Source organism: Microtus ochrogaster, chromosome 10 (assembly GCF_000317375.1).
Source record: "Microtus ochrogaster isolate Prairie Vole_2 chromosome 10, MicOch1.0, whole genome shotgun sequence".
Taxonomy (NCBI): Eukaryota; Metazoa; Chordata; class Mammalia; order Rodentia; family Cricetidae; genus Microtus; species Microtus ochrogaster.
Window position 1 is genome coordinate 66,170,631 of NC_022016.1, and position 11,203 is coordinate 66,181,833.

Below are 11,203 nucleotides of genomic sequence, written 5' to 3' on the forward strand. Positions count from 1 at the left end.
GAAACTGTATTTTTTTAAACACTGTTTGGCCCATTAGTTCTAGCCTCTTACTGGCTAACTCTCATATCTAGATTAACCCATTTCTAATAATCTGTGTAGCACCACAATCTATCTATCTATATTGGAGATTGAACCTTGTGTTGCTAGGCATGTATTCTGTCAGTGAACTTATTTTTAATACCAACTCTTATTTTATTGATTTATTATTTTTTTGTCTTTTTTCAATTATAAACTTTATTTAAAAAAAAACTTGCAAATTAAGAGTTATACACAAAAATTAACCAGATTCAAGGTCAACAAATTCCTATACAGTTAGATTGGCTCTTTGGATATGAAGCTGTGTAGCTTCACATTGAATTTTGCAATTTCATTATTGAATACATTTTTAGGCACTTATCCATTACCAGAAACTAGAAACCCACGACAGAGTTAGAATTAGAAAAACAATTAACTTTATATTCTCTTTTATGACTCATGTCTATTCTCTCCATTTGGTCCTTTCTCATGTCTTAGTATGTGTCCCTTTTTGTTATTTTTTTCTATATGTTATAGTGTGCCTACATGTAAGTCTTTTAAAAAACTATATACATATATTATTGGCTAGATCTCACATATCGGGGAGAACATCCATTTTTTTTCTTTCTGAGATCGTGTGATCTTATTTAATATCATACATTCTAAATCCATTCATTTTCCTTAAAATTTTATGATTACATTTTTTTAAAGTTGAATAGCATTCCATCTTATATATGCACTTGCTCTTCTTATCTACCTATTGTTGGGCAACTATGTTCTATTTCTGTGCTATAGTGAATAAAGTAGTAGTGGTCATAGAATTGCAAATATCTCTTTGACAGGGTATGAAATTCTCTGGATATTTATCCAGGAATGAAATAGTGGGGTTATATGGTAGTTCAATTTTAATTTTGAGAATCCTCCAAACTGATTTCTACAATGGCGTATTAACTTGTTTCCCCACCAAAGTGAATAACCCACATCCTCTTCAAGAGTTGTTAGAAATTTTGAAGATAGTCATTCTGTAGTTTCCATTTCCCTGATGACTAGGGATAGTGAATGCTTTCAAAAATTATTGGCCATTTTTTTTAAGAATCTATTCATTTGTACTAATTAGCAATTTCCTTGGCTTTTGATTTCTATAATTATTTGTAAAGTTTGTATTATTAGCCCCTTATCTGAAATGTAGCTGGTAACGATGTTCTCCCATTCTCTAGGCTCTGTTTGCATTCCTGTTTATTTCCTTTGCTTTTCATAAGCCTTTGACTTTGATGCCATCCCTTTTGTTGACATGTTATTGGTGTTCTATTCAAAAGTTCTTCCCTAATCCAATATCTTGAATGCTTGCATGTTTTCTTCTAGACATTTCTGTGTTTCATATTTAAGATTATGGTCTTTGGTTGCTTTGAATTGATTTTTGTACAGGGTGAAAAATAAGTGTCTAATTTCATTCTTTTGTGGGTAGAAATGCAGTTTTGGCAGCACCATTTGTTGAATAGACTATTCCTATTAATGGCTATGTTGTTTTGATAAGAGAGGATGTTCTGTGTTATTTAAGTCAGGTTGAACATATCCATCTCCTCAAATATTCATCATTCTTTATGGGGGAAAGTACTTATTTTTAGATCACTGAAGGTAGTGGCCTTGCGCTGCATTTGGAAGATTTATGTTATAAACTTTACTGCATAACTGAGGCATTGTTTCTGGTCCTAAGATCATGTCTATTCTGATTGGCAAGGCATGGTCATAGCTTTGAGACAATCTGTGGAGTGGAGAACATTGCTGCGATACGTAATTATTAGCTATTGAGAAACGAGATATTTGAGAGATGCAGATGGAATAAAATCGGGTTGGTTAATTTAGGTTAGTTCTAGGTGGAAAGGTGTATCTAGCTAAGTTTACCAGTGAATACTTTTTCATGTGGAAGTCAGTGACCCAGAGTATAAAGTACTTGGTGTGTAGTGTTAGAGCAGTGTTGAATGTGTTAGAATAGATCAGGCATAGTGTAGTTCCACCTTCACCCCGTCAACAGATATCTCTGTTAGACTACCCTGGGCGTCTACATCGAAAAACAGAGTGCTATAAAAGGAGTGTAAAGATTTTGGGGGTGGGAGTATAATGACATTTTTACCTTAGCACACAAAGGTACATGTTTTTGTAAACCTGGTGTATTTTTTTCTCGTTCATTTGTTTTAACCTGCTCTTGTACATGGGAGGCAAGTGTCCTGCTCTGAGTGTTATTCATGGCCTCAATAGTTTGACATATAAAGTGTAGATTTCTGGTTTAAAAAAACAAAACAAAAAAAGAAGTTGAGACACAGAAAGAAGCCTAGATTACTAGATTGAATAGCAGAGATGTGCTTTGGATCCTTGGATTCTGGATTTGTCACAGGCTTGCGTGTGTCCTTGGGCATGCATTTAACATATTGAAAACTTGATTTCTTCATCTTTCTCCACTTGTGAGAAAGTTAAAAAGCTTCCATTCATATAAACTGTAAGGCTTCTGTCACAAGGAGGATTGGCTGTTGTCAATTCGGCAGACACATTAACAAGCTCATGTGTAAAGTGAGTGCTCGGCAAGCCTCTGCTCACTTGTGCATTTTCTAATCAACAAATTGACATTGTTATGACTTGATGGTACTTAAAAAGGATCTCAGATTGAAGGATTGTTAGAGATATTGTGAAGTTTGGAATAAAATCGGCTTCTGAGTAAGTGAGTGTAGACATACAAATCTTTGAAGTTGACCACATCAACTTTTGGTTGGTTTCTCCCATCCCCTCTCCTGCTCTTGCCCTGCCTCCCTCCTCTTCATTTTTCTTCCTCCCACCCACAATGTGTTTAATGTACTTCTTAGCGCTTAAAACCAGAAACACAAATAAGCTTTGAATTAGAGGACCATGCCAAGTCTCAGCCCAGAACAGCTATTTACAGCAGCCATAAATCCCTTAGCTAGGAGCTGGTAATGGGATTAGGACCAGTGTTTTTAGCAGTAGGTAGTGAAAAGGACTACCAGGCACTGCTATAATAAGTGGAGACAATTCAAATAAATAAATAATGAACTAAATAAATATTTAAAGGTACTCTGAGATAGAAACCTGAAAAGTGACTTTCTAATTTGTTGAAGCACAAACTAATAATTGTATCTAGGTAGAGTTACTGCTTCCATTTTATCTCTTTTTATATTTGGTAGAGGCTACTGTCCAGCTAACTCTAGAACTTTCTGTGCTTATTTCATGGGCTGGCACTGTGGATATGATGTAAGCAGTGATAACTCCCTACCCTTTCTGCATAGAGGTTGGCTTGAATTCTTCCATGGAAGACTGCTAACTCTTGGGGTGGCTGTTCCCTACATTCCTTCATACTCATGATGACCTGAGAGAGGTGGAAAGGGGCAGAGAGGTTGGGATTCTCTGGCGTTTTTGTTGTTACTGTTTTTAGAATGTGTCTGAATAATTAAGAGACAGGATGATGTGTCCGATTGATGGCTCTAAGTGCTGGATGTGTCACAGACTAGAGAGTGGTTCCTAGGGACCACTTACTCCAGCCACTACCCACTGCTGAAACGGTTGATAGGGTGCTTTCAGCAACGCAGCATCCTCTGCTATCCCTAGTACAGTGGCAGATCTGTGGAAAGGGTGCCCCCTGTATAGCCAGTCCTGCCTGTTATCTGAACATTAGTGCTCACCTTTGAGAGACTGATGCCACAGTAGAAATACCACTAATACTAAATTCCTGCCATTTCCTCTTAGGAAAGCAGAAGAGATCCAAAGAGACTATTGTTGGCTGGAGTGTGTTCCTTCTTCTTTAGCTTTTAGGAATAGCAAACGGGTCACTCTCAGTGACTTGCAGATAGAACTGAGAGAACTTTGAGCTAAAGCCACATGTAAGAATAGCAATACACTCAAATCTAGATTTCTAAATTTTCTTTCGTCCAAAATATCATTATGTATCTATATATATGATGTTTGGTGATAGGGATTAATCATTAACAAGATAGCCTTATCCTTTTGAGAGATAGGGAGCACTCATGTGAACTAACTTGGGCACTGAACACTTCTGTGATGTTGTACTAGTTCAGCGTAGGGGAATGGAAGTGGTGTTGGGGACACCCATCTCTTCCCATAGAAGCATTTACTAAGGTGATGCTCTTGATGAGGGCTGAGGAAGAGTGCTCTGACTGACAGTAAACTCCAGCTGCTGGGTATCCTTGATATGGCCACATGTTGATGGCAAACAGACATATAATGACAACACAGAAGGAAATGGATATGAAGAGGATGGCAGGAACAGTCAGAGCATTTAAGGAGGAGTGAAGGGAAGCCAGAAGAATACAGTAGTAGATTACGTAAAGGAGAAACCTCAGAGACTGGAAGCATTAGATCTTTTATACAAGAATAGTGCTGCCTAGTATACATTTTGTACTTTATTCTCCCCATTTCTGTTGAGTTTCAGTCATATTTTTTTAAATCAAGATCCATCCTTAATTTAGATGATTTAAGCTGTTGATAAAATAATATGTTTAATTTTGGCCCTTTGTTTACAGGAACAATGAAATGTCTTTTTGGTGCTTTTTAATTTTCCACCTGTTCACAGCTGACAGCCCTTGTCACCCTAGGTCAATGGTGTGCAGCTCTATGGGAGGTCTCGCCGAGAAGCAGTCTCCTTTCTTAAGGAAGTGCCTCCACCATTTACGTTGGTTTGCTGTCGCCGGCTGTTTGATGATGAGGCCTCAGTTGATGAGCCGAGAACCATGGAACCATCTCTTCTTGAGGCAGAGGTATAAAGGGCTGTGTGTGTTGATTATGTGTGTCCTTTTATCAGGGGCACTCCAAAGAGGGGTTACAATATAAAGAGGGGCCCCTTCTTTGTTCTGCTCTTTTATTTGACTAAGCAACAGTATGGAATATTTCAAATTTTGAATTTACATCTGGATTTCTAGAACTCCCTGAAAATGTTAAGACACTGATGTATATCAGTCTGATTTAAAAGCAACTACTTTTAAAACTAATTGTCTGATTCATGGCTTCTGTTTGACTTTTGTTTCAACTTATTTTATCATAACAAAGTTGTGGTGTTGATAAATATTGACTATCTTAGTCTTCCCCTTAGTCTGAGAACCTTAAAAATATGGAGAATTCTGTAAGTTTCAGTGTGAGTTTACCAGAATATGGACTGGCACTTCCTCTGCTGTTAGATGTCTTGTTTTAGGAGTGCTGTAATCTGGGAAGGAACTATGAAGGTATGTGCTGTCACCACATGTCCTTTGGAGCCTCATCTTTATGCCACTTTCCCTCCTTTCCAGACACAAGCAGTTTAATGTGGGACCTTTCCTTTAACTAAATTCAACTGAGTTCATCTTTGAAGTTGTATGGACTTCCTATATACTTTGTGCATCTTTGAGTAGATAACCTTGACTTCTGTTCCTATTGGAATGAAAGGTGGTTTGAATGAGAATAGCCCCAATAGACTCATTTGTTTGAATGCTTGGTCCACAGTTGGTAGAACTGTTTGGGAAGGATTAGGAGGTGTGGACTTGTTGGAAGAGATATGTCCCTGGGGATTGGGTTAGAAGTTTCAAAATCCCAGAATAATGTCAGTTAGCTCTCTCTCTCCCTCTGCCTTATGCTTGTGGATCAAGATGTAGACTCTCAGCTACTGCCCCAGTTCCATATCTACTGTTCCCCCACCATGATAGTCATGGCTTTTTCGCCTTCTGAAATTGTAAACTCTAAATAAACTCTTCTTTTTATAAGTTGTGTTGGTCATGATGTCTCATCAAAGTGGTAGAGAAGAAACTAAGATAAATGGTACTGTTCACAGAACTTAGAACACTCAAGAGCTTATATGAGAAGGAAATAAAATAATACATGCCAAGCTCTTAGCATTTTGACTGCAAGTGGTGTAGGAGACTGCTCTTTCCTTCCCAGGTGCCCAGACCCGAATAATCACACAGAAACTATATTAATGACAACACTGTTTGACCTATTAGCTCAACCTTCTTATTAACTAACTCTTACATCTTAAATTATCCCATTTCTATTAATCTGTGTATTGCCATGATGCTGTGGCTTACCAGGTAAAGTTCTGTTCTGGCGTCTTCCTGACTCTGCCTCTCTCTCTCCATATATATATATATATATATATATATATATATATTAATCTGTTCTGCTTTCCTGCCTGGCTTTACTCTGCTAAACCATTGGCCGAAACAGCTTTATTTATTAGCCAATAAAAGCAATGCATATACAGAAGGATTTCCCACATCAAGTGAGAGCTCCATGAATGTTAGTCATGATATTCCTGATGCTTCCTGTCCAATGTCTTTGTTTCTGATTGTCTAAATTACCAGAAAAATCTAGGACTGCTGTGCTATAGATCCTTTAGCATGGATGTATCTTGCTTTTTCAAGAAGTTGGCCAGCTCTTTTGGAGCACATGTCATTTCTTAAAATTCTCTCTAATCTCATATTGCCTTTATTCTGTACTATACATATGAACTATTCTTGATTGCCAGCCTTCCCTCACCCCTTCTGACAAGGTTCACTGTATAGTCCAGATTAGCCAAGGACTGGCTTTTATCCCAAGTCTGGTTTTGAATTGAACTCATAATCCTGCCTTTTTCTCTCCAATGCTGACATTATAGATGTGTACCTCTATGCCTGGCTGATTCATGTTTTAATGTACAAGAAGAAAAAAAATTGATGTGGCATATGCCTTTAATCTCAATACTTGGGAGGCAGAGGCAGGCAGAACTCTATGAGTTCAAGGCCAACCTAGTTCAAGTTCCAGGCCATCCAGGAACTCTACATAATAAAGTCCTATCTCAAAACAAAAGACCATAATTTTCAAGGATGGGACTCTTGAGATACTTTGTGACTTCTACTACTCTTAATAAAGTGAAGTATGTGTGGTATCTTACTTATGAAGCTAGATAAAAATACCTTTAGTTTAATTCTGTCAGGTGTAAATCATCAACCCAGCTTGCTGACTCTGTGCTCCCATTCATCATACTGCACAGGGGTGAACAACAGCTTGAACATGCCAAATGCCGACATTGCTGCCTGTTAGCTGATTGCTTTCTGTTCTATAGATTGGAGTTATGCAGAATTGATATATCAGAGTGACATAGTCCAGGTTGGTGTGGAACATGCACCTAGTGTGCCATGACATTGTGATAAACTTGGGCTTTGATAAATATGATCTCTTGAAATTTTGACTTCTCTTCCATTGTTCTCTGTTTTTCATTTCTCCTGAAACTATCATATTCTTCTTATAAAAAATATTATTTTATGTGTGTACATATGTGTGTCTTTGTGAGCATATGCCAAGTGTATGCCCTTTGAGGTCACAAGAGGGTGTTATATCCACTGGTGCTAGAGTTACAGGCAAACGTGAGCTGCACTGTGTAGGTGCTGGGAACAGAACTTGGGTCCTCTGGAAGAGCAGCAAGTGTTCTTAACTGCTAACACATCTTTCCAGTACCATCTTGTGTTGTTAAAGTGTCTGGTTAGGTGGAATAGCAACACTTCTGATTCTGATTCTCACTGATTGGTGAGTGTGCACCAATATTCTACTTGTCATAATATTAGCCTGTTGGAAGATGGAAATATTTTATTTTTAAAATGTCTTTTCCTAGGTGGGTGAAATGGCTCGTCAGGTTTCGATCCTATATCCCATGAAAGATAGAGAGAGAGAACTGAGTCTACTGAGTTGTCCTTTAACCCCCACATGTATGCCATAGCACATGAATCCACATGTGCCATCATCATTTTTAAAATAATAAAACAAATAATCCTTAGCAAGCTAAAACACATGGAAAATAGCCATGGAGAATATTCTTTCACTTCAGATTTGGTCAGTCAAGAACCAAGAAATTGTTCCTGTGTTAGGTTCTGCCCAACTTGGATTAGGTGCTCCACATCCTGTAACAGCTCAACAATTTGAGATCTGACCAGTTCTAATTCTGCGAGTGGCTTTGTTATAGAGCCCTCTCATTGATCCCATTAAGTGGATTTTCTTATACCAGTGACTTAGTTCTGTTTGTAGGAATGATACATATTTTATTTACTGATGTTCTCTAAGATTTTAAGAATTTTGCTTTAAAAAGTTGTTACTTAGCCATATGTTTGGTTCATGCCTGTAGTCCCAGTACACAGGAGACTGAGATAGGAGTGCTGTGAATTGATGGCCAGCCTGGGCTACATAGTTAGTTCCTGTAAAGTTTTGTATGTTATACTGGTTTAATAAAATGCTGATTGGTCAGTAGCCAGACAGGAAGTAGAGGTGGGGCGATGAGAACAGGAGAATTCTGGAAAGAGGAAAGATGCAGTGTGCAGTCATCACCCAGAATTCTCCTGTTGTCTTTGCCCCACCTATACTTCCTTCCTGACTACTGGCCAATCAGCGTTTTATTAAAGCAATACAACTGACAAATCTTTACAGGGTACAACATCATTGTCCCACAGCATAAGCTATTCTGAAATACAGAGTAAGACCCTGCTTCACAAAACTAAGCATGTCATTGTCTGTGGAAGGACTATTTTTCAAGAAATTAATCAGTCCAAATCAATGCAGTGCTATAAATAAAACTCAAGGAGTCTGTAGTAACCAGGGCCCCTAGTAGATCTGTCTCATTGAACCTCATTGGGTTCCTGAATGAACAGGAATCTAGAAGAGAGGGATGTCAGAGTGTGGGAATTAACCAAGAACCTGTGTGCTGTGTGCTTGTTCTAACTCACTTCCTCCAATACCAGATCATTCCTGTTTCTACCTGGGGAATTTCACAATGCTCAAGGAGTTGGTAGTGGCAGCTGCTGGCGCTGCCACACCCCTACTGTACCAGCCACCACCTCCTCTCTTCTTCCTCCTTCTTGTACTTTTCTAGTAAAACTTTCATGGGATCTGGGACCAACCAGCAGTGGCTCCTCTGTGCCCTGGCTGGCTTTTCTGTCTCTGACTGAAATCATGACTACAGTACTGCTTTTCAGACATCTGTGTGCTTCTGCTTTGCATGAAGTTTACATTTGTACTTAAATTACCTGTTTTTCCTTTTATGCTTCTAATGGGATGACAGAACTCATTGAAGTATAAGAGGTCAGTGTTAATTTAACACTTGCAATGAAACCATTTGAAAATGTGCGAAAGACCTGCAGTTGTGAATGCCTGAATGTTTTATGAAGCTTTGATCCTTGATTGTGAGTACCCAGTGCATGCCCTCTTTACAAAGATCAAAAGCTAACCAAGCATGCGAAAGAGACTTCCCAGTTTGAAAAGAAACCGAGTTCTTTTCCGAAGAGAAAGGGCGACAGCTCCAGCTCTTACCCTCTTTGTTCTTTCAGGTTGATCGCAGTGTAGATATCAGCACTGAAGATGATGATGATGGGGAGTTAGCCCTGTGGTCTCCTGAAGTCAGGACTGTGGAGCTGGTGAAAGACTGTAAAGGCTTGGGCTTCAGCATTTTGGATTATCAGGTATGGGAACCCCTGAGAGGGCTTTTGATTTGGGTTTGTAGTTTTGTTTTGCTTTCAAAACCTTTAAAAATGGGTCTACCCCAGGTTTATTGAAATATATTTCATGTACCATGAAATACACCCATTTAGAACATTCACCTAGGTTGTTTTTAGTGTTGTAAGTTATGCAATCAGTACTACAATAAGTAATGAACTTCCATAATCAGTTCCAAAAAGAAGCCCTGGGAAGTTGAGGTGGGAGGAACATAAATTCAAGACCATAAGTTTGGTCTTCAGTGCCAATCTCGGTTATGTAATGAGACCTTGTCTCTTAAGAGCAGAAGCAAACAGGAAGAAACTCTGTACACATTAGCAGCATTCCCGATTCTCACCGTTCTGTCCTTCCTGCCACGTGAAGGCTTTTGTAGTTTTGCTTATTTGTCAATCTCAATGAACTTAAGTGGAAATATTCTTGGTGAAATTATTTGCTGATGGATGCATAACACCTTTGTAATTAAATATTTATAATGATTCCAGTTCTAGCTAGAGTAAGGTTACTGATCAGGGTTTAGTGGGAGCACTGGAGTGCATAGTAGGGTACCTGCATTTTGCAGCAATTTACCTCCTACTGGCCTGCTGTTGGACCTCTAATTATTGAAAGGAATTAAAACTGTTGACAACAATCCCTTTACTACTAGGATGCAGACGTTAAAACTAGTGTGACCTAAACACAATGCTAATAAAGCAAGACGTCCTCTATCAAAGCAAAAAAAGGCAAAATTATATAAAACCAGATTTTAAAATTGCATTTACTCATTCACTCACTCACTCATTCATTCATTCAGTGGTATGGGTATGAGTGCATGCACATGCTATAGCACCCATGTGGAAGTTAGAGGGCATCTTCTGGGAGTCAGGCCGTTTCTTTTATGCACTACATCGGCCCTGTGGGTACAACTCAGGCAATCAGACTGGGTAGCTATTGCCTTTACACATGGAGCCAGGGTCCTTCCCTGAATCCTTTTTTTAAAACCTATATAGTTTATGGTTATGCATGTTCTGCTTACATGATCTTTGTGCACCATGTGTGTTTTGGGTACCCACAGAGATCAGAGAGGGCATTAGATCCCGTGAACTGGAGTTACAGATAGTTGTGAGGTACCATGTGAGTGCTGGGAAGTAAACTTGGGTCCTTTGCAAGAGCAGCAAGTGCTAGACTGTTGAGGCATCTCTCCAGTTCCTGAAATCATTTTTTAATATAATAAGGTGATAGAGAATAGAATATAAGAAAAAAGTTTAGCATTATGTAAGATTTAAACTACTGATTTTAAAATTCCTGAAGTATGCTATTTCAGTTTTGCTGGCATATTTCTGTGCCAGATAGGCCTCTGCTCTTAGAATTTCCTCTTAGATTATTATTGAATTATAAATTGTTGATTTAAAATGAGCAGGCTCCAAAGCCACAGAGAAATCCTGTCTTGAAAAACAAAAAAAAAGGTGTGGCTGACTCGGCCGCAGCTGCGGTGTGAGGCGAGTGTTCGGGCCTTCGCCGTCCCCGCACCCGCACCGCAGCCCTGCCCCGCGGCCCGCCGCACCTCAGCTAGCCCCCGGGAGCCCACCCGCCACGGCCATGCCGCGCGTCTACATAGGACGCCTGAGCTACAATGTCCGCGAGAAGGACATCCAACGCTTTTTCAGCGGCTACGGCCGCCTCCTCGAAATCGACCTCAAAAATGGGT

General features: G+C 39.2%; 1 protein-coding gene across 1 annotated transcript in view; it reads left to right on the plus strand.

Annotated features, from left to right (window-relative positions):
- Patj (PATJ, crumbs cell polarity complex component) overlaps positions 1 to 11,203 on the plus strand; it is a 317,960-nt gene that overhangs the window by 70,516 nt on the left and 236,241 nt on the right. The window contains exons 16-17 of the mRNA XM_013348556.2: positions 4,632 to 4,793; positions 9,354 to 9,485. Coding sequence (XP_013204010.1) covers positions 4,632 to 4,793; positions 9,354 to 9,485 — 294 coding nt within the window. The remainder of the gene's footprint in view (positions 1 to 4,631; positions 4,794 to 9,353; positions 9,486 to 11,203) is intronic.